Source organism: Cervus elaphus, chromosome 5, assembly GCF_910594005.1.
Source record: "Cervus elaphus chromosome 5, mCerEla1.1, whole genome shotgun sequence".
NCBI lineage: Eukaryota > Metazoa > Chordata > Mammalia > Artiodactyla > Cervidae > Cervus > Cervus elaphus.
In genome coordinates, this window is record NC_057819.1 from 68,605,442 (window position 1) to 68,630,785 (window position 25,344).

The 25,344-nt window shown below is 38.1% G+C and overlaps 1 protein-coding gene across 1 annotated transcript in view; it reads right to left on the reverse strand.

Annotated features, from left to right (window-relative positions):
- CPE (carboxypeptidase E) overlaps positions 1–25,344 on the reverse strand; it is a 146,580-nt gene that overhangs the window by 19,712 nt on the left and 101,524 nt on the right. Inside the window, exons 4-6 of the mRNA XM_043902686.1 lie at positions 24,302–24,419; positions 22,523–22,705; positions 12,473–12,612 (exon numbers count right to left, since the gene is read on the reverse strand). Coding sequence (XP_043758621.1) covers positions 12,473–12,612; positions 22,523–22,705; positions 24,302–24,419 — 441 coding nt within the window. The remainder of the gene's footprint in view (positions 1–12,472; positions 12,613–22,522; positions 22,706–24,301; positions 24,420–25,344) is intronic.

Below are 25,344 nucleotides of genomic sequence, written 5' to 3' on the forward strand. Positions count from 1 at the left end.
CAGCCAACGTTTTCACTCTTCTCTTTCACTTTTATCAAGTGGCTTTTTAGTTTCTCTTCACTTTCTGCCCTAAGGGTGGTGTCATCTGCATATCTGAGGTTATTGATATTTCTCCCAGCAATCTTGATTCCAGCTTATGTTTCTTCCAGCCGAGCATTTCTCATTATATACTCTGCATATAAGTTAAATAAGCAGGGTGACAATATACAGCCTTGACATACTCCTTTTCCTATTTGGAACCAGTCTGTTGTTCCATGCCCAGTTCTAACTGTTGCTTCCTGACCTGCATACACGTTTCTCAAGAGGCAGGTCAAGTGGTCTGGTATTCCCATCTCCTTCAGAATTTTCCACAGTTTATTGTGATCCACACAGTCGAAGGCTTTGGCATAGTCAATAAAGCAGAAATAGACATTTTTCTGAAACTCTCTTGCTTTTTCAATGATCCAGTGGATATTGGCTATTTGATCTCTGGTTCCTCTGCCTTTTCGAAAACCAGCTTGAACATCTGGAAGTTCTCGGTTCATGTATTGCTGAAGCCTAGCTTGGAGAATTTTTAGCATTACCTTACTAACGTGTGAGATGAGTGCAAGATAACACAGAACTGTACAAAAAAGATCTTCATGACCAGATAATCACAATGGTGTGATCACTCACCTAGAGCCAGATATCCTGGAATGCGAAGTCAAGTTGGCCTTAGGAAGCATCACTACGAACAAAGCTAGTGGAGGTGATGGAATTCCAGTTGAGCTATTTCAAAGCCTAAAAGATAATGCTGTTAAAGTGCTACACTCAATATGCTAGCATTTTTGGAAAACTCAGCAGTGGCCACAGGACTGGAAAAGGCCAGTTTTCAGTCCAATCCCAAAGAATGCTCAAACTACCACACAATTGCACTCATCTCACATGCTAGTAAAGTAATCCTCAAAATTCTATAATTTTAGAATATATTTTTTAAAAAAATATATAAAAGATAAAAAGAGAGACAAAAGAATTAGGGATGGAGATCCGTCCAGGGAAGGGAGTCTTAAAAGAGGAAGTTTCCAAACACCAGGAAACCCTCTCACTGGCGTGCCTGGGGGAAGTTTTCGAATCTCGGAGGGCAACCTAACCAGGAGGAAAAATAAATAAAACACACAGATTACAAGCCTAAAAGCAACTCCCAGCAGAAAAGTACCCCAGACACCCACATCCGCCACCAGCAAGGGGTGGCTGAACGGAGAGGAGCGGGAGGCATTGCTTAGGGTAAGGACCAGGCCTGAATGCCCTGAGGGCAATCTGAGGGACCTAACGTGAGATAGCAACTTAAACTGTGGGATAGCAAGAGAGAGAGAGAGAGAGAATTAACCTGTGAAAAGCCCCAACCTAAGGCACAGCCGGCCGTTCGCAGAACAAAGGACAGAGAAGAGCTAGCCAGCTGCGGACCAGCCCATCCCCCACTGGAGGCAGGAGGCAGCCGGGAGGCGGCTGCCAGGCCAGAAAGGGGCAAACTCGGCCCCAGAGACGGCATCCCCTACCAAACTGCAAACAGGCTTCCAGTTTCTAACCAAAGACTTCCTGAGATTCTGGATGGTTGACATCCGCCGGGAGGGTTGCAGCCAGAGATCAGCTCCCCAGAAGAGACACAAGGCGCACCGCATGGGCATGCCTGGAAATCGAGTCTGGGACGGGGAGGGGAGAAGTTGCACTGCACCTGAAGAGAGTGCGCTCATCAAGCTGCTGGTTCCCTGAGCTGCTCGGACAGGGAAGGCACAAAACGCAGACCCAACTGAGTCTGTGCCTTTGTGGAGTACCCGAGAACCTGAACCTGAGCAGCTTAGGCCTGGGAAGTGCACACAACTCAGGGCCCACTCCCTGTAGAGCAGCCTGGAGCCTGAGCAGTGTAGACCAGGAAAGCACGTGCGCTATGAGCAGGGGCAAACCCAGTGTGGCTGGAACACTGCGCGTGCTTCCCACACACGCCAGTGACATTTGTCTGCAGTGCCCCTCCCTCCCCACAGCACCACTGAACAAGCAAACCTAAACAAGAGACCACCTCCGCCCACTTGTGTCAGGGCGGAAATTAGACACTGAAGAGACCTGCAAACAGAAGCCAAATAAACAAAGGGAACCGCTTCAGAAGGGACCGGTGCAACAGATTAAAATCCCTGTAGTTAACACCGACTACACGGGAAGGGGCCTATAGATATCGAGAAGTATAAGCTGGAAAAAGGACCTATCTGAAACTGAACTGAACCCACACTGCCCGCAACAGCTCCAGAGAAATTCCTAGATATATTTTTACTATTATTTAATTAAATTTTTTTTCTTTTTTTTAAAGTCCTCTATTACTCCTTTATTTTCATTTTTATAACCCACTGTAACCTTGCAAAAAAAAAAAAAAAGACCCTATTTTTAAGGTGAACCTCATATATATTTCTTAAATTTTTTGTTTTTTTTTAATATTGTATTTTTAACAGTCTAACCTCTACTCTATATTTCTAATATTTGTTTTTCAGTATTTGATATTAATTTTGGACATTTAAGAATCCAATCTTCAGTACCCATTTATACTCAGGAGTATGATTACTGGCTTGATTACTCTCTCCCCCTTTTGACTCTCCTTTTTCTCCCCCAGGTCACCTCTATTTCCTCCTTCCCCCTTCTCTTCTCAATCAATTCTATGAATCTCTGTGGGTGTTCTGGGCTGCAGAGAACACTTAGGGAACAGACAACTGCATAGATCTGTCTCTCTCCTCTTGAGTCCCCCATTTTCTCCTTCTGCTCACCTCTATCCCCTTCCTCCCTCTCCTCTTCTTCATGTAACTCTGTGAACCTCTTTGGGTGTCCCTCACTGTAGAGAATCTTTTCACCACTAACCTAGAAGTTTTATTATCAGCTGTATGGATGGAGAAGTCTTGAGGCTACTGGAAGAATAAGACTGAAACCCAGAGGCAAGAGGCTTAAGCCCAAAACCTGAGAACACCAGAGAACTCCTGAATACAGGGAACGTTAATTAAAAAGAGATCATCCAAAAGCCTCCATACATACACTGAAACCAACCACCAACCAAGAGCCAATACGTTCCAGAGCAAGACATAGCATGCAAATTCTCCAGCAACGTAGGAACATAGCTCTGAGCATGAATATACAGGCTGCCCAAAGTCACACCAAACCCATAGACCCATCTCAAAACTCACTACTGGACACTCCATTGCACTCCAGAGAGAAGAAATCCAGCTCCACCCACCAGAACACTGACACAAGCTTCCCTAACCAGGAAGCTTGTTAAGCCAATCGTCCAACCCCACCCACTGGGCGAAACCTCCACAATAAAAAGGAACCACAGACTACCAGAATACAGAAAGGCCACCGCAAACACAGCAATCTAAATAAGATGAAAAGGCAGAGAAATATCCAGCAGGTAAAGGAACATGAGAAATGCCCACCAAGCCAAACAAAAGAAAAGGAGATAGGGAATCTACCTGGAAAATAATTTAGAATAATGATAATAAAAATGATCCAAAATCTTGAAAACAAAGTAGAGTTACAGATAAATATTCTGGAGAAAAGGATTGAGAAGATGCAAGAAATGTTTAACAAGGACCTAGAAGAAATAAAAAAGAGTCAATTAAAAATGAATAATGCAATAAATGAGATTAAAAACACTCTGGAGGGAACCAAAAGTAGAATAACGGAGGCAGAAGATAGGATAAGTGAGGTAGAAGATAAAATGGTGGAAATACATGAAGCAGAGAGGAAAAAAGAAAAAAAGAATCAAAAGAAATGAGGAAAACCTCAGGGACCTCTGGGAAATGTGAAACGCCCCAACATTCAAATCATAGGAGTCCCAGAAGAAGAAGACAAAAAGAAAGGCCATGAGAAGATACTCGAGGAGATAATAGCTGAAAACTTCCCCCAAATGGGGAAGGAAATAGTCACCCAAGTCCAAGAAACCCAGAGAGTCCCAAACAGGATAAACCCAAGGCGAAACACCCCAAGACACATATTAATCAAATTAACAAAGATCAAATACAAAGAACACATATTAAAAGCAGCAAGGGAGAAACAACAAATAACACACAAGGGGATTCCCATAAGGATAACAGCTGATATATCAATAGAAACTCTTTAGGCCAGAAGGGAATGGCAGGACATACTTAAAGTAATGAAAGAGAATAACCTACAACCCAGATTACTGTACCCAGCAAGGATCTCATTCAGATATGAAGGAGAATTCAAAAGCTTTACAGACAAGCAAAAGCTGAGAGAATTCAGCACCACCAAACCAGCTCTTCAACAAATGCTAAAGGATCTTCTCTAGACAGGAAACACAGAAAGGTTGTATAAACGTGAACCCAAAACAACAAAGTAAATGGCAATGGGACCATACCTATCAATAATTACCTTAAATGTAAATGGGTTGAATGTCCCAACCAAAAGACAAAGACTGGTTAACTGGATACAAAAGCAAGACCCCTATATATGCTGTCTACAGGTGACCCACCTCAAAACAAGGGACACAGACAGACTGAGAGTGAAGGGATGGAAAAAAATGTTTCATGCAAATAGAGACCAAAAGAAAGCAGGAGTCGCAATACTCATATCAGATAAAATAGACTTTAAAATGAAGGCTGTGAAAAGAGACAAAGAAGGACACTACATAATGATCAAAGGAACAATCCAAGAAGAAGATATAACAATTATAAATATATATGCACCCAACATAGGAGAACCGCAATATGTAAGGCAAATGCTAACAAGTGTGAAAGGGGAAATTAACAATAACACAATAATAGTGGGAGACTTTAATACCCCACTCACACATATGCATGGATCAATTAAACAGAAAATTAACAAGGAAACACAAACTTTAAATGACACAATGGACCAGCTAGACCTAATTGATATCTATAGGACATTTCACCCCAAAACAATCAATTTCACCTTTTTCTCAAGTGCACACGGAACCTTCTCCAGACTAAATACATCCTGGGCCATAAATCTAGCCTTGGTAAATTGAAAAAAACTGAAATCATTCCAGTCATATTTTCTGACCAAACACAGTAAGATTAGATCTCAATTACAGAAAAAAAAAAAAGTTAAATATTCCAACATATGGAGACTAAATAACATGCTTCTGAATAACAAACAAATCACAGAAGAAATCTAAAAAGAAATCAAAATATGCATAGAAAAGAATGAAAATGAAAAGAAAACAACCCAAAACCTATGGGACACTGTAAAAGCAGTGCTAAGGGGAAGGTTCATAGCAATACAGGCTTACCTCAAGAAACAAGAAAAAAGTCAAATAAATAACCTAACTCTACAACTAAAGAAACTAGAGAAGGAAGAAATGAAGAACTCTAGGGTTAGTAGAAGGAAAGAAATCTTAAAAATTAGGGCAGGAATAAATGCAAAAGAAACAGAAGAGACCATAGCAAAAATCAACAAAGCCAAAAGCTGGGTTTTTTGAAAACATAAATAAAATCGACAAACCGTTAGCCAGACTCATTAAGAAACAAAGGGAGAAGAACCAAATCAACAAAATTAGATGAAAATGGAGAGATCACAACAGACAACTCTGAAATACAAAGGATCATAAGAGACTACTACCAGCAGCTCTATGCAAATAAAATGGACAACTTGGAAGAAATGGACAAATTCTTAGAAAAGTACAACTTTCCAAAACTGAACCAGGAAGAAATAGAAGATCTTAAAAGACCCATCACAAGCACAGAAATTGAAACTGTAATCAGAAATCTTCCAGCAAACAAAAGCCCAGGACCAGACGGCTTCACAGCTTAATTCTACCAAAAATTTAGAGAAGACCTAACACCTACCTTACTCAAACTCTTCCAGAAAATTGCAGAAGAAGGCAAACTTCCAAACTCATTCTATGAGGCCACCATCACCCTAATACCAAAACCACACAAGGATGCCACACAAAAAAAGAAAACTATAGGCCAATATCACTGATGAACATAGATGCAAAAATCCTTGACAAACTTGTAGCAAACAGAATCCAACAACATTAAAAAGATCATACATCATGACCAAGTGGGCTTTATCCCAGGAATGCAAGGATTCTTTAATATCTGCAAAACAATCAATGTCATATGCCACATTAACAAATTTAAAGATAACAACCGTATGATTATCTCAATAGATGCAGAAAAAGCCTTTGAAAAAATTCAACATCCATTTATGATAAAAACTCTCCAGAAAGCAGGCATAGAAGGAACATACCTCAACATAATAAACGCTATATACGACAAACCCACAGCAAACATTATCCTCAATGGTGAAAAATTGAAAGCATTTCCCTTAAAGTCAGGAACAAGACAAGGGTGCCCACTCTCACCACTACTATTCAACATAGTTTTGGAAGTGTTGGCCACAGCAATCAGAGCAGAAAAAGAAATAAAACGAATCCAGATAGGAAGAGAAGTAAAACTCTCATTGTTTGCAGACAACATGATCCTCTACATAGGAAACCCTAAAGACTCTACCAAAAAATTACTACAGCTAATCAATGAATACAGTAATGTCATAGGATATAAAATTAACACACAGAAATCCTTTGCATTCCTATACACTAACAATGAGAAAACAGAAAGAGAAATTAAGGAAACAATACCATTCATCATTGCAACAAAAAGAATAAAATACTTAGGAGTATATCTACCTAAAGAAACAAAAGACCTATATGTAGAAAACTATAAAACACTAATGAAAGAAATCAAAGAGGACACAAATAGATAGAGAAATATACCGTGTTCATGGATTGGAAGAATCAATATTTTGAAAATGACTATGGTACCCAAAGCAATCTATAGATTCAATGCAATCCCTATCAAGCTACTAACGGTGTTTTTCACAGAACTAGAACAAATAATCTCACAATTTGTATGGAAATACAAAAAACCTCGAATAGCCAAAGTAATCTTGAGAAAGAAGAATGGAACTGGAGGAATCAACCTGCCTGACTTCAGGCTCTACTACAAAGCCACAGTCATCAAGACAGTGTGGTACTGGCACAGAGACAGAAATGTAGATCAATGGAACAAAATAGAAAGCCCAGAGGTAAATCCACATACCTATGGACACCTTATCTCTGACAAAGGAGGCAAGACTATACAATGGAAAAAAGACAACCTCTTTAACAAGTGGTGCTGGGAAAACTGGTCAACCACTTGTAAAAGAATGAACCTAGAACACTCTCTAACACCATACACAAAAATAAACTCAAAATGGATTAAAGATTTAAATGTAAGACCAGGACCTATAAAACTTCTAGAGGAAAGCATAGACAGAACACTCTGACTTAAATCACAGCAAGATCCTCTATGACTCACCTCCCAGAGTAATGGAAATAAAAACAAAAAGTTGGACCTAATTAAACTTAAAAGCTTTTGCACAACAAAGGAAACTATAAGCAAGGTGAAAAGACAGCCTTCAGAATGGGAGAAAATAATAGCAAACAAAGCAATTGACAGAGAATTAATCTCCAAAATATACAAGCAACTCCTGCAGCTCAATACCAGAAAAATAAATGACCCAATCAAAAAGTGGGCCAAAGAACTAAACAGACATTTCTCCAAAGAAGACATACAGATGGCTAACAAACACATGAAAAGATGCTTAACATCACTCATTATCAGAGAAATGCAAATTAAAACCACAATGAGGTACCATTACACGTCAGTCAGAATGGCTGCTATCCAAAAGTCTACAAGCAATAAATGCTGGAGAGGGTGTGGAGAAAAGGGAACCCTCTTACACTGCTGGTGGGAATGCAAACTAGTATAACCACTATGGAGAACAGTGTGGAGATTCCTTAAAAAACTGGAAATAGAACTGCCATATGACCCAGCAATTCCACTCCTGGGCATACACACTGAGGAAACTAGATCTGAAAGAGACAAGTGCACCCCAATGTTCATCGCAGCACTGTTTATAATTGCCAGGACATGGAAGCAACCTAGATGCCCATCAGCAGACAAATGGATAAGAAAGCTGTGGTACATATACACAATGGAATATTACTCAGCCATTAAAAAGAATTCATTTGAATCAGTTCTAATGAGACAGATGAAACTGGAGCCCATTATACAGAGTGAAGTAAGTCAGAAAGATAAAGACCAATACAGTATATTAATGCATATATATGGAATTTAGAAAGATGGTAACTATAACTCTATATGCAAAACAGAAAAAGAGACACAGATGTATAGAACAGACTTTTGGACTCTATGGGAGAAGGTGAGAATAACATTGAAACATATATATTATCAAGTGTGAAACAGATCGTCAGTCCAGGTTGGATGCATGGGACAGGTCCTCAGGGCTGGTACACTGGGATGACCCAGAGGAATGGGATGGGGAGGGAGGTGGTAGGTGCGTTCAGGATGGGGAACACATGCAAATCCATGGCTGATTCATGTCAATGTATGGCAAAAACCACTACAATATTTTAAAGTAATTAGCCTCCAACTAATGAAAATAAATGGAAAAAAAAAAAAAAAAGAAATAAGATGGATTGATGAAGAGAGAGATAAGAAAGAGAGAGGAGTTAGATAAGTATGTGACCAGGGATATACAGTTAGATATTAATTACAAATCCAATGGAGAGAGGAATGTTCATTATACATTAATTTCCATTTTTGCTATATGTTTGAAATCTTCTGTAATAAGGGGTTGGAATAAAAAAAAATAAAAAAAAAAACGCTTCCTCCTTGGAAGAAAGTTATGACCAACCTAGACAGCATATTAAAAAGCAGAGATAAAAAAAATAATTTAAAAAAATAAATTAAAAAAAATAAAAAGCAGAGATATTACTTTGCCAACAAATGTCTGTCTAGTCAAGGCTATGGTTTTTCCAGTAGTCATGTATGGATGTGATAGTTGGACTACAAAGAAAGCTGAGTGCTGAAGAATTGATACTTTTGAACTATGGTGTTGGAGAAGACTCTTGAGAGTCTCTTGGACTGCAAGGAGATCCAACCGGTGCATCTTAAAGAAAATCAGTCCTGAATATTCATTGGAAGGACTGATGCTGAAGCTGAAACTCCAATACTTTGGCCACCTCCTGCGAAGAGCTGACTCATTTGAAAAGACCCTGATGCTGGGTAAGATTGATGGCAGGAGAAGGGGATGACAGAGGATGAGATAGTTGGATGGCATCACCGACTAAATGGACATGAGTTTGGGTAGACCTCAGGAGTTGGTGATGGACAGGGAGGCCTGGCGTGCTGTGGTCCAAGGAGTCACAGAGTCGGACACGACTGAGTGACTGAACTGAAATGAACTGAATCTCATATTTTCATCTGTTATAAAACTAGTCAATGATTAGATTTTAGGCGCAGGTGTTCAATTATTAATCACCAGCATAATGTTCTACTGTCAAGAAACAATTTCAACACAAAAGTTCTGGCAGCCTTCACTGATATTCCACCAGCCTTTGATTCCCTAATCTGGAGTGTCCTTTGAGGCAAGCTGGTGTGGGTTCACTGCAAATACCAATCTTACTGCTTCCATACATTCTGTACAATAATAGTGATGTTACACCAGGATGGGTCACAGTGATCTGTAGACAGATCAAATTTTCATTTCAGGTGGCATAAAACAGGACTGTATAAAACATCTGATCCCTCTTCTTTTCTGCTGATTCTTACATAAACTGATACAGCTTTTAGATTAATTAATGCACCTGCCACCATAAATATGACAGTCATTCTACTCTTTCTGATGGCACACATTTGGGTTTTGTTTTATAGTGCATTTTTTCTCAAGAACTAAGATAGGACTTCCTTGGTAGTCTAATGGTTAAGAATCCATCTGCCAATGCAGGGAACATGGATTCAATCCCTGGTCCAGGAAGATTCCACATGCCATAACCATGCACCCAACGACTGAGCCTGGGCACCACAACTACTAAGCCTGTGCTCTAGAGCCTGTGAGCCACAACTACTGAGCTTGCACACTCTAGAACCCATGCTCTGAGACCAGAGAAGACACCACAATAAGAAGTCTGCACACCACAACTAGTGAGTAGCCCCCACTCACTGCAACTAGAATAAGTTCATGTGCAGCAATGAAGTTTCAGCACAGTCAAAAATAAATAAATTAGAACTAAGAACTTAAATAGCAGCTGAACTTTTTCTTTTCATTGTTGATGGGGTAAAAATTTTACTGACATCAACTGTGGGGAATCCTAGAGCATAGCTCCTAGAAGCCTTTTCTGAACTGGCAGCACTGGGTTAAGGACCCTTCTGTGTACTGCTATTGCTCTTTATTTTAGCATTTATCATCCTCTCTTGTAGTTAGGTATTGATATCTGAACTTAAGACTAAATGCACTCTCCCCAGAGCCTTACAGGGTGCCTAGGACACAAAAGTAGCTTAATAAATTTTTGCTGTAAAAATAAATAAATAAAATGAAAAGCATTGAATTAAGGATGCATTCTTTGATATCTAAGGAAAGAACACACCAAATAACCCCATCTTACTTACTCAGCCTACAACTTTACTTTTCAATTTTGCTCTTCAAATATCCATCCAAATATAGCTCTCCTCAAATGACATTCTACAAGGGTACCCACTAAGGTTTTTTCAGAATCAACATAGCTAATTAGCTTTGTTGTTGGAAAATATCTTTTTGTGTTAACATGTACTTTTATGTTAATTCCACTGACTGATAAAAATCCTGTATAATGGATGTTTTTTAATCACTGTCATCACTGTATCTATTCCATGATAATACCGTTTAGTAAGGTATATGGATACTTGTGGAGAAGGCAATGGCAACCCACTCCAGTTCTCTTGCCTGGAAAATCCCATGGACAGAGAAGCCTGGTAGGCTGCAGTCCATGGGGTCGCTAAAAGTCAGGCACGACTGAGCGAGTTCTCTTTGACTTTTCACTTTCATGCATTGGAGAAGGAAATGACAGCCCACTCCAGTATTCTTGCCTGGAGAATCCCAGGGGCGGGGGAGCCTGGTGGGCTGCCATCTATGGGGTCGCACAGAGTCGGACATGACTGAAGCGACTTAGCAGCAGCAGCATGGATACTTGACAAGTGTAAAAGAATTCTTAAGCTGATTTCACATTTTTAATGCATTGGGTTCACGTGTATATGTTTCTATGTACTTGTGGGTGTGAGCTAAGTCACTTCAGTGGTGTCCTATTCTTTACAACCCTATGGACTGTAGCCCACCAGGCTCCTCTGTCCTTGGACTTTCCCAGGGGTTTCCATTCCCTTCTCCAGAGGATCTTCCTGACCCAGGGATCAAACTCGCATCTCTTATGTCTCCTCTATTGGCAAGCAGGTTCTTTACCACTGATGCCACCTGGGAAGCCTGTTTATATGTACATGTATGTGCAAATAGCTACTTATCTATATAATAGCATTTGTTTATAACAAATTCGTTTAAAAATCAGTCTATACTACCTGCCAGTATATGAAACTAATATCACTCTCCCTGACTTCGGACGTAAATGGCCACGTACAGGATGGAAAGTGAAACTGTCCAGGCACTGCAAACCAAGAACAGAGTCCTTAGGTCTTTCCCAACAGTACTGTCCCTGGTGTCAGTCTCTACCTAGTACAGAGGGGTGGGGCTAACTGGGAACTGGCCTGGATCAAGTCTGAACAGGTATTTTACTCTGACACATGGTGAGGTTCTCCAAAATTCTGTACAGTGACTCTCTGCTAAAGATCTAAATTTATGTCATGAGAGGCAACACAGCATGGTGATTCTGGAACAAGAGAGCCTGGATTCTGGCAGAATAACTTCAGGCAAGTTGTTTAACTTCTCTGTGCCTCTGATTTCTTATTTTTAATTCATGAATGATAATGGTGGTGGAATTAAAGAAGATGATGTTGATGATGATATAACTTTCCTCATGGGGTTGTGAGAATTAAATTAATAGATTACTACATGTAAGGCATTTAGAATAATGCCTGGGAAAGAGTTAATGCCCAGTAACTGTAACTTACCCATCATTACCATTACCTCATCTCCAGTTGAGTCTGGGCTGAGATGAGTGAGACATAAGGAGACTTTCACTCCTAGGTGCTGATCCTACACCTGCATAACCCTGGGAGTGAATGGCTCATTAAATTTTGCATCCTGGGTGCCTCATTTACTTCATTCTAGTTTTGTCCCTGCCTGGAATGTCTGACAAACCCAAGGTGATCAGGGTAGAGCAGGATCCTAGGATTGCCCTTGATTAATGCAATATGAAAGAAAATAGGGTGTCACCCTACCTTTCTATAACTCCAGTGTAATCAGTTTGCAGCAAATATTCATGAACTAAAAAACCAATTACAAATGAAAGACTATTTGAATAATGACTGATGCATTTTCCAAATGCATCATTCTTACTCTGGGTCAGGTGGATTCATATAGTCTGGGATCCTCTTAGGGGACTACTGTGCACCAGGTTACTATTGTGCACTTAGATCTCCCATTTTATGCTGGAGACTGGGTTTACCTGCTGAATGTAGCTAATGAGGGAGTTTTTGTTATCCTCCCAGTAGTTCTTCAAAGTCTCTTCAGGTGGAAACTTTTCACAGCTAAGCTCCACAGTGATCTCAAAGCAGTTGCTGCTGAGGTAATTGAAATCTTGCATTCCTGCCAAAACACCAAATGAAAAGTTAAAATATGCATGTGGCGACTAGAACCCACACCGACTGTTCTGCTAACAGCCAGGTAAAAACTGTACCAATCCATGCATCTTGAGGAGACTGTGGGAAATTGCAAATGAAATCACCTACTATATGGGAAGGAAAAACATTCTTGGGGGATAGTTACCACTTCACAAGCACAGATTCTCTCAGGTTCTTAAGCAGTCATTTAGTGTAATGCACTGCTGTTGTATAGTGCTAAAGCAAGATCAGCCACATCCTACAGTGCTGGAATCAACTTCAAAGACAACAGGAGAGTGACATCATCAAAATGGTGAGGCAGGAATTTTCTACTGTCTTCCCTCCCCCAAAAAACACAAATTTTAATAATTACCCATGAATAGAGTGTGTTTGTAGAAGTTCAGGAATCTAATGGAAAAGTTAAAGCACACCACTGGAGAAAAAATTCAAGATTGGACATGTTGAAGGGAGGAAGAGGAACAGTTTCACTTCACCTGTATCACCTCCTTCCCTAAGGTGGCATAGCTTAGTGCCAAAGAGACCTAATTAGTAATATGAAAACATATAAAAACATACAACACACTGATAAAGGTAAGTATATAGTTAGATTCAGAATATTCTAGTACTGTAATATGAAAGTGTTTTATTCACTTAACTCTACTATAAAGTTTTTAAAATATTAAAAATAAGTATAGCTACAATAATCTGTTCATAGATACACAAAATGGAAAGATGTAAATTGTGACATCAAAACATAAAATGTAGGGTAAAGTTTTTGCTTGCAATCAAAGTTAAGTTGTTGACGGCCTAAAATGGACTATTACACTATAAGATGTTTTATGTAAGTCACATGGTAACCATAAACCAAAAACCTATTCAAAAACAGTAAACAGAAAAGAATCAAAGCATACCATGGTAGAAAATCATCAATTCACAAAGAAAGAGAGCAAGAGAGGAAGAAACGAACAGTAATTTCAAAACAGAAAACAACAATATGGCAAGGCCTTACCTGCCAATAATTATTTTAAATGTAAACAGATTAAATTCTTTAATCAAAAGGCATAGAGTAGTTCAATAGATTTAAAAAAATAAGGCCCAACTATGTGATGCCTACAAGAAACTCATTTCGGGTTTAAAAGCACACATAAGCTCAAAGTGAAGGGATGACAAAAGATATTCAGTGCTTATGAAAGCCAAAAGAGAGAAGAGGTAGCAGTACTTTTCTCAAAAAAAATACAGTTTAAGTCAAAACCTGTAATAAGAGACAAATATCATATTTTGATAAAGGGGTCAATTCATCAAAGGATGATACACTATCAAAAATACATAAACACTCAACATTGGAGTATCTAAATATATTAAGCATATATTAAATATATCTAAATATATACTAATAGGCCTGAAGAGAGGAATGACTACAGTACTATAACAGTAGGGGACTTCAATATCCTACTTCCAATAATGGATAACTAGATCATCCATACAGTCTCAGCAAGGAAACACTGGCCTTGAACTATACTTTATATTAAATGAACCTAACAGCCATACAGAACAAGCCATCCAACAACTGCAGAATAAACATTCTTCTCAAGCACACATGGAACATTCTCTAGGATAGATCATATCATAGGTTACAAAACAAATCTCAGCAGACTAGAGTAGGCTGAAATCATGCTAATTATGTTTTCCAACTATAATGGTACAGAACTAGAAATCATAACAAGACAAAAACTAGAAAATTGACAAACATGTAGAAAAGTAAACAACACGCTTTTGAACAAGTCAAAGGGAAACCAAAATATCTTGAACAAATGAAAAAAATAACACAACCTACCAAAACTTATGAGATGTAGCAAAAGCAATCCTAAGAAAGAAGCTCATTATGATAAATGCATACATTTAAAAGAAAAAAGAAATGTGTAAAATATACTCTTTAATCTTACACTTCAAAAAACTAGAAAATGAACAAATAAAGCACAAAGCTGCAGAAAGATGAGAATAATAAGGATCAAAGCAGAAATAAATGAAATAGAGGCAGGGAAAACAATAGAAAAGATAAATCTAAGGGCTGTTTTTTTTTATTTTTTCTTATTGTTTTATTTATTTTTTAATTAATTTATTTTAATTGGAGAAGAATTACTTTATAATATTGTGATATTTTTTGCCACACATCAACATGAATCAGCCATGGGTACACATGGCTGGTTTCTGAAAAGATAAAATAGACAAAGCTTTAGTTAGACTTACCAAGAATAAAAGAAAGGGGAGAAATTTCAACTAATACCATAGAAATGCAAAGGATCATAAAAGACTGTGAACAATTATAGCCCAAAACCGGACAACCTAGAAGGAGTGGATACATTCAAAGAAACATACAACTTACCAAGACTGAACCAGGAAGAAACAGAAAAAAAAAAAAAAAAATCAATTACTAGTAGGGAAATTGAATCAGTAATCAAAAACTTTCCAAAAAGAAAAGCCAAGAATCAGAAGGTTTCACTGGTGAATTCTACCAAACATTTAAAGAAGAATTAGCACAAATCCTCATCAAAATCTTCCAAAAAACTGAAGAGAAGGGAACACTCTCAAACTTTTTTTTACAAGTCCAGCATAATGCTGATTCCAAAGCCAGATAAGGGTACTACAGAAAAAGAAATTACAGGCTAATTATCATGATGAATAAAGATGCAAAAATTATCAACAAAAAATTAGCAAACTGAATTCAACAGCACATAAAAAACATCATACACCATGATCGAGTGAAGTTTATCCCTAGGATGCAAGGATGGTTCAAAAAAGACAAATCAACAAATATAATATACTGCATTAATAGAATGAAAGATAAAAATTAAATGATCATCTCAAAATATGAAGGAAAATCACCTGAAAAAATTCAGCATGTTTTCATGATAAAAACTCTCCACAGGTTGGGTAGGAAAGGAACATACCTTAACATAATAAAGTCCATATACAACAATTCCATAACTATCATTATACTCAATGTTGAAAGATTTAAAGCTCCTCCTCTAAGATCAAGAACAAGACAAGGAAGCCTACTCTCACTATTCCTATTCAATATAGTGTTAGAAGTCCTAGCCAGAGAAAAGAGGCAAGAATAATAAATAAAAGACACACATGTTAGAAAGGAAGAAGTAAATTTACCTCTGTCTGTAATGATATAACCTTATCTATAGAAAACCCTAGAGACTACCGAGCACACACACACACACACACACACACACACACACACACACACACAAAACTATTGGGATGAATAAAATAATCCATTAAAGTTGCAGGATACCAAATCAACACACGAAAACCAGTTACCTTTCTATCTGCTAACAAAAAACTACCCAACAAACATATAAAGAAACCAATCTCACCTACAATAGCAACAAAAACAATAAAATACTCAGGAACAAATTTAACCAAGGAGATGAAAGAGCTGAAGAAAGAAAATTATAAGACAGTAATAAAAGAAATGAAAGAAGGTACAATGATAATGGAAAGATAGCCCATGTTCATAAATGTAATACTGTTAAAATATCCATAGCACTCAAAGCTATCTATAGACTGAATACAATCCCTGTCAAAGTACCAATAACATTTTTCGGAAAGCTAGGGGAAAAATCTTAAGATGCATATAGAAACACAAAAGACAATGATAGCCAAAACAATCTTGAAAAAAAGAACAAAGAAAAAATAAGCACTTCCTTATTTCAAGTGAAAAGTGAAAGTGTTAGTACTCAGTCATGTCCAACTCTGCAACCCCATAGACTGTAGCCAACCAGGTTCCTCTGTCCATGGAATTCTCCAAGCAAGAATACTGGAGTGGGTAGCCATTTCCTTCTCCAAGGGATCTTCCCAACCCAGTGATCAAACCCAGGTCACCTACATTGCAAACCATATTACCAAACTACAATAATCAAAACAGTTTGGTATCAGCATAAAAACAGATACATATCACTGAACAAAATCAAGAGTGAGCCCAGAAATAAACCCTGATATATACAGTCAACTAATATTTTACAACAGAGCCAAGAATGCTCAATGGAAATAAGATAGTCTCTTTAATAAAAAGTTTTGGGAAAACTGGATACATACCTGTAAAAGCATCAAATGGGACTTTTATCTTACACTAACACAAAAATTAATTTAAAATGGATTAAAGGATTAAATTCAAGACTTTGAACTGTAAAGCTCCTAGAAGGAAACAGAGAAAAAAGCTCCCAACATCAGTCTTAACTAAATTTTGGGGGTATGACTCCAAAAGTATAGATTAGTGCAAAAGTGTTTGTGGTTTTTGCATTGTTGAAATTTGTCATTTGATACTGGAATATATTCTTAAATAAATGTGGTTATTTTATACATCATTTTACTGCACAACATCTAGCTTTATGTTTTTTGCTAATGACTTATTACTTGCTGTTTATTTTATATTTATTTTAGACTATAGAAATGATGCTATACAAAAAGCAAATTTGAGTGATCATCTGATTTGAGTTCAAAATGAGTCATAAAGCAGTGGAGACAACTTGCAACAACACTGCATTTGGCCCAGGAACTGCTAATGAACATACAGTGCAGCAGTGGTTCAAGAAGTTTGGCAATGGAGACAAGAGCCTTGAAGATGAGGAGCACAGTGGCTGGCCTGTGGAAGCTGACAATGACCAGCTAAGAAGATCATCAACACTGGCCCTCTTACAACTACACGAGAAGTTGATGAAGACTCAACATCAGTCATTCTATAATCATGAGGCATTTGAAGCAAACTGAAAAGGTGAAAAAGCTCAATAAGTGCGCTGATTGAAAATTTAAAAAATCATTTTATAAGCGTCATCTTCTCTTATTCTACATAACAACAATGAACCATTTCTCAATCAGACTGTGATGTGCAAAAAAAAAGTGGATTTTACATGACAATAATGCAATAACCAGCTTAGTGGTTGGACCAAGAAGAAGCTCCAAAGCACTTCCTAAAGTCAAACTTGCATCAAAAAAAGATCATCGTCACTGTTTAGTGGTCTGCTGCTATCTGATCCACCACAGCTTTCTGATTCCTGGCAAAACCATTACATCTGAGAAGTATGCTCAGCAAATCAATGAGATGCACCCAAAACTGCAATGCCTGCAGCTGGCATTGGTCAATGGAAAGGGCCCAATTCTTCTGTATGACAACACCCAACTACACATCACACAACTAACGCTTCAAAAGTTGAATGAATTGGGCTATGAAGTTTGGCCTCAACCACCATATTCATCTGACTTCTTGCCAACCATCTACCACTTCTTCAAGCATCTTGAAAGAGTTAACTTAGGCAGGTTGATAGGCAGTCCAGGGCCCTTTAAGGAGAAAGTGAACATTCTCACTCATGCTTTCCTTAAGCCTTGTGCAACAGTGTATCTTGCCCAAGAGAACTGGCTTTTCTTTAGATATGGAGCTAATGAATATACAGCAGCCATATATTCTACTTGGGAAAATGCTTTTCTTAGACCCCATTAGGCTTTACTTAGGCTCTATGTTAATCATTATAATTGTAACAAAGCTTGTCTGCTGTTTCTCAGCAACAATATATCTCACCCAGAAATATGTTGCCAGGAACTTATTCCTTCTGGCTAATCTTGTACTGAAGTTATCTCAGGATGCATGCCTTGGGAGAGGGCCTGGTAGAACTTTTATAACCTTGAGGTATTCTTTTTATCTATTCTTAGCAGCCAGTTGAAAAGTATATAATGCTCTGCTTAAACTAGTGAGTTGGGTACTCTTTCTACCCCTTTCTGATGTCAGAAGCTTCTATGTCAGAAGCTTTCTCTGCCCTATCACTATATATAATATTTTGCTGCTGCACAAAGCTCGGAGTGACTGAGACTGTGTTGGTCCCAGAGTTAAATCTTCTCGTTCAGAGACCACAAACTTGGCACCAAACACCATAAGCTATCAATCTCAAAAACGTTTTACAAAGAAAATGCTTCCACAACCAGCAAGAGGCAGAAAAAGCTTTCCTAGATTTCACTGAATCCCAAAGCATGGATTTTTATGTTATAGGAATAAACAAACATTTCTTGTTGGCAAAAAGGTGTTCACTGTAATGGTTCCTATTTTGATTAATAAACACGTAATTTGAGCCTAATTATAATAATGTAAAATTCATAGTCTGAAACCACAATTTTGTTTACACCAACTTAATAGAAGTAACAAAAGCAAAACTTAATAAGTGGGACTGCATCAAACTGAAAGCTTCTGCACAGCAAAAGATACAGCCAACAAAATGGAAAGGCAATTTAAGGAATGAGAGAAAGTATTTCCAAATCATATATTGGATAAGGAGCTAATATCCAAAAAAAGTAAGGCACTCATACAACTCAAAGTAAATTTCAAAAAAAACTTGATTATTATTTAATGAGCAAAAGACCTGAATAGACATTTTTCCAAAGAAGACACACAGATGGCCTACAGGCACATGAAAAGATGTTAAACATTGTTAGTCATCAGAGAAATGCAAATGAAAACCACAATGAGATATCACCTCACACCTGTCAGAATGGCTATATTCAAAAAGGACACAAATAACATCAGTTGACAAGAATGCAGAGAAGAACCCCAAACACTGTTGTAGGAAATGCAAATTGGTGCAGATACTACAGAAAACAGTATGAAGCTTTCTGAACAAACTAAGAATAGAAATACCATATAGCCCGACATACATCCAAAAAGAGACAAAAACACTAATTCAAAAATATACATACACCCCAACATTCAAGCAGCATTATTTACACTTGACAGAATATAAAAGCAACCTAAGTATCCATCAACAGATGAGTGGATGAAGATGTGGTATATACACACAATGGGACACTCAGTTCAGTTCCGTTCAGTTCAGTCACTCAGTCATGTCCGACTCTTTGCGACCCCATGAATCGCAGCACGCCAGGTCTCCCTGTCCATCACAAACTCCCGGAGTTTACTCAAACTCATGCCCATCGAGTCGTTGATGCCATCAGCCACCTCATCCTCGGTCGTCCCCTTCTCCTCCTGCCCCCAATCCCTCCCAGAATCAGGGTCTTTTCCAATGAGTCAACTCTTCGCATGAGGTGGCCAAAGTACTGGAGTTTCAGCTTCAGCATCAGTCCTTCCAATGAACACCCAGGACTTATCTCCTTCAGGATGGACTGGTTGGATCTCCTTGCAGTCCAAGGGACTCTCAAGAGTCTTCTCCAACACCACAGTTCAAAAGCATCAATTTTTCGGCACTCAGCTTTCTTCACAGTCCAACTCTCACATCCATATGTGACTGCTGGAAAAACCATAGCCTTGACCAGATGGACTTTTGTTGGCAAAGTAATGTCTCTGCTTTTTAATATGCTATCTAGGTTGGTCATAACTTTCCTTCCAAGGAGTAAGCATCTTTTAATTTCATGCCTGCAGTCACCATCTGCAGTGATTTTGGAGCCCCAAAAAAATAAAGTCTGACACTGTTTCCACTGTCTCCCCATCTATTTCCCATGAGGTGATGGGACCAGATGCCATGATCTTAGTTTTCTGAATGTTGAGCTTTAAGCCAACTTTTTCACTCTCCTCTTTCACTTTCATCAAGAGGCTTTTCAGTTCCGCTTCACTCTCTGCCCTAAGGGTGGTGTCATCTGCATATCTGAGGTTATTGATATTTCTCCCAGCAATCTTGATTCCAGCTTGTGCTTCTTCTACCCCAGCATTTCTCATTATATACTCTGCATATAAGTTAAATAAGCAGGGTGACAATATATAGCCTTGACGTACTCCTCTTCCTATTTGGAACCAGTCTGTTGTTCCATGCCCAGTTCTAACTGTTGCTTCCTGACCTGCATATAGGTTTCTCAAGAAGCAGGTCAGGTGGTCTGTTATTCCCATCTCTTTCAGAATTTTCCACAGTTTATTGTGATCCACACAGTCGAAGGCTTTGGCGTAGTCAATAAAGCAGAAATAAATGTTTTCTGGAACTCTCTTGCTTTTTCGATGATCCAGCAGATATTGGCAATTTGATCTCTGGTTCCTCTGCCTTTTCTAAAACCAGCTTGAACATCTGGAAGTTCTCGGTTCATGTATTGCTGAAGCCTGGCTTGGAGAATTTTGAGCATTACTTTACTAGCATGTGAGATGAGTGAAATTGTGCGGTAGTTTGAGCATTCTTTGGGATTGCCTTTCTTAGGGATTGGAGTGAAAACTGACCTTTTCCAGTCCTGTGGCCACTGCTGAGTTTTCCAAATTTGCTGGCATATTGAGTGTAGCACTTTCACAGCATCATCTTTCAGGATTTGAAATAGCTCAACTGGAATTCCATCACATCCACTAGCTACTCAGCCATAAAAAAGAATGAAATTTTGACATTTGCAATATGAATGGACTTGGAGGGTATTATGCCTAATGAAATAAGTCATACAGAGAAAGAAATACTGTAAATCCCTTACACACATGATCTAAAAAATAAAGCAGTGAATATAACAACAACAAGGAAAAAAAAAAACAGATTCACAGATATAGAGAACTAACTAGTGGTTACCAGTGGGGAGAGCAAGGAGGGGAGGGGAAAGATAGGAGTAGAAGTTTAAGAGGTACAAATTATTACATATAAAATAAATAAGCTACAAGGATATATTATATAGCATAGGGAAGATAGCCAATATTTTATATGGCAACCCACTCCAATATCCCTGCCTGAAAAAATCATATGGATAGAGGAGCCTGGTGGGCTACAGTCCATGGTGTCACACAAAGTCAGACATGACTGAGCAACTGAGCACAAAGAAATTGAGTACAACCTTTAAAAATTCTGAATCACTATGTTGTACACCTGTAACTTACATAATATTGTACATCAACTATCTCAGTTTTAAATAAAACAAGTTAAACATATATCAGAAAGAAAAATATCTGAAAGAATATACTTATCAAGGCATAATTCAACAAGAACAACAACAAAATCTTATTAAACAAACCAAGGCCTATAATTAGCCACTACTGCTACTGTCCTAATTCTCTTTTCACTTTCCTTTTCAGGTGGGCCACAAAAAATTGTTCTTAGGCAGAGGAAAAAACAGTATCTTTACATTTCACTCTTTATCCTTGGTAGAGGTGATACTACATAAATGTGAGTGATCCAGGTAGCCAGAAAAATAAGAGTTCTTCAAAGTTCATACTCGAACAGAGAGCTGTAAGAGCTGCCTTGATATCTAGAAATGCTTCCTCCAGCTGCGCTGAGGTGGGTTTTTCCATTTCCAGACTCAATAAAATGTGTAGAGCTTCCTGAACTGATAATAGTACTTACTGCAGTAATGAATAAACATCCCATATGAAGTGGAACTTATTAAGTAAAAACAAAAGGTATGTGAACCAAGATATGCTAAAGGCCAAAGCCAGCCCTCTAAAATATACATTTACATATGTCAAAGCATGACTAACATATAATCATGATGGTACCTTGTTCCCTAAAGCCAGAATTTGAAAACTAGGGTAATTAACAGTGTTCAATTTGTATTTTCCCAGTGGATATCTTCAGTTCCTCTCCTATGTCTCTTCTACATCTCAAACTCATGTCCATTGAGTCAGTGATGCCATCCAACCATCTCATCCTCTGTCCTCCCCTTCTCCTCCTGCCTTCAATCTTTCCCAGCATCAGGGTCTTTTCCAATGAGCCGGTTTTTCTCATCACGTTGCCAGAGTATTGGAGTTTCAGCTTCAGCATCAGTCTTTCTAATAAGTATTCAGGACTGATTTCCATTAGGGTTGACCAATTGGATCTCCTTGCAATCCAAGAGACTCTCAAGTCTTCTCTCATACCACAGTTCAAAAGCTAAATATAAACGGTAATTATTTTTTAAAAGCCACTACTCACATGGAGAGTGAAAGGGAAACTCACCTCCAGGCACGCTGTACCATGCAGCACCATTGGTCGTTCCTTCTACAAAGCTGCTGTCGTCATCATTCTTGCGACATGGGGGCCGATCTGGGTCCGACATCGGGGGGTTGAAGGATGAGTACGCCCGAGCTAAGCTTTGGAAGATGTCGTCATCTGGGCAGGAGCTGTATTCGTGAGCACTGCCTGGAAAATAAAGCCACAACACTAAAGAAACCGACACAAACCAGCACTGCATGTTTCCTGAATATGGATTTAGTGTTGATCTCCTGCTGATGCATTTTTAGCTCATCACTATGGGAAAGGAGTGAAGGCTTAAGTTCTCAACAATTACACTTAGTTTTCTTTCAGGTTTTATAAGGTCCACTCCTGATACCGCAAAGTAGAAATTGAGTAGAATGTACATTCTTCTAATGAATTGAAAGCTTCACAAGAAAAGATGACAAGCACATAGTAAATTGGACTTGGGAAGACAGTAAGGAGATTTCCATTGTTAAAATTTTTAATTTATAAATTGCGCCTGTACAAATCCAATAGGCACCGTGAACCACTGTCACACATAGTATCACACACACATAGTGTCACACATAGTATCTGAATTTACAGTTTTTAAAAATCTCCTACCACTGAAATAAATAATATATATTTTGGCACACAGTATTTTTATTCTCTATTACCAGATATATGAGTCCTTTAAATCTCCCAGCTATTGACAAACCATAAAGTCTCTAAATTTCAAGGATGTTTCACCAAAGAATCTTCAAAATTCAAAGTTTCCAATATATACAACTATCCTGTGTTGGTGCTTTCAAATTGTGGTGCTGGAGAAGACTCTTGAGAGTTCCTTGGATGGCAAGGAGGTCAACCCAGTCAATCTTAAAGGAAATGAACACTAAATATTCATTGGAAGGACTGATGCTGAAGCTGAAGCTTCAATACTTTGGCCACCTGATGTGAAGAGCTGACTTACTAGAAAAGACTCTGATGCTGAGAAAGACTGAGGGCAGGAGGAGTAGGGAATAACAGAGGATGAGATGGTTGAATGGCATCACCAACTCAGTGGATGCGAATTTGAGCAAACTCTGGGAGACAGTGAAGGACAGGGAAGACTGGCATGCTACAGTCCACAGGGTCACAAAGCATCAGACATGGCTTAGAGGCTGAACAACAACAATATTCTGTATTACAAAGACCTAACTCTTCAAAGTCTCCTGAAAATTGATTCAAAGCAGGTAATTTCTTGGAACAACAAAAATTAAGCTGAGAATATCTATCTGGCTAAAGTTTGCTGTGGCTGAAGATTAGCTAAAACTAGTTTTCACTTCTTCTCCCTGACATTGCCAAGAAACAGTTCCAAATGTAGAAGTGTGAATGCATAATAAGACACATGCAGAGATATTCATGGGCCTCTGATGGAGTTCTAAAAGTTTGCCTTCAGTTTTAAGCTGTCTTGTACATAAAACTACATAGATCTATTATTCCTCCATTTACTGGAATCCAAGAGTTACCCAAGTTCACGACTTCTGTTTTTTTTCCCCTTTCTCTTACCTAAGTGATTATGCTTCTCTTCACTTATTTTTTTTTTTAATTACAGTCTTTTTTTGCCAGGTATATGCCAATGCCACATGAAACAGGGGATATTCCAGTGAAACAGATGTATTTCTATAGGCAAAATCACTGAACAACCAGTTCCTTAAAAGAATATTACAGAAATCATTCAATAAACCCTTGTAAAGTAATTGTAAACCTTGAATTAATTAAAGAAACAGGAAGAACACCTACCACTCCGCGTCTCATCATATGGATAATTGGCCACAAGGTCTCCTCCATGAAGATTGGCTGAGAGCACAAAAGGAATATCCATAATCCAATGAATGACAGCCTTCGTCTCAGGAGCAAGCTGTATTAAAGATTAGAGATTGAAAGGATTCTAAATGCTTTGGTGGGGTCACTTGACAGAAAAGACATATAAAAGGTAAGAACAATAACAACTCAAATCTGGTCATATTCCAAGCAGTCTGTGATTGTTTTCATAGAAGAAAGAAAACAGGAGCATTCCTCATCTCTATCTTTCTCAGACTTATAATAAAAAATATTTCTATTTCCTTAAAAGTTCTATTTAAAAGCTGCCAGTTTTCTTTCTTTGTAACTTGAAAAACAGCATACAAATCATTTACAAATTTGGATACATCTCCATCTGAACTTGTTAATAATAACTAATGATAATATAAGGAGAAAAGAAAATATCTGAACTGAACAAGGTTCTTCTTTATGGTGGTTCAACTCAAGAAAGGTGGTAGATTTTCTGTCCAAGTTTTGCTTACTATTTCTCCAATTACCTTCAACCACATCAACATTTTTCCTATAAAAAAATTAAATTGAGTCTTTATCAGATTTCACCACCAAATAATGCACTTTGGGATGATCATTAAAAATTTTAAAACAGCAAAAGTTTTAGGAATTCATGTGGCCTTTTGAAATATTCACAGCCCCTCTTACCTTGGAAGCAAAACAAAGGAGGAAAGAAATCTATACCAAAGAATTAATCTGAGCCAAAAGCTTGATACTTTTATGTGATGTGTTTTTAATAGCAACTAGGAAGATTCTCAAACTCCCAAGTACCTTTTTGATTTGAATTCCCCCGCCTCCCACTGGAGATGTGGTTCATATTGTTCTTAGGGACAGAATATCTAAAAAACGCTGGATAGTATATTTCACATGGGTGAGTTCTATGTTATGTGAATCATATGTTAATAAACCTGCTTTTTAAAAAGAGAAAAAGAAAAAATAATACAGTCCTGAGTACACAAAGTAGTATGTAACTA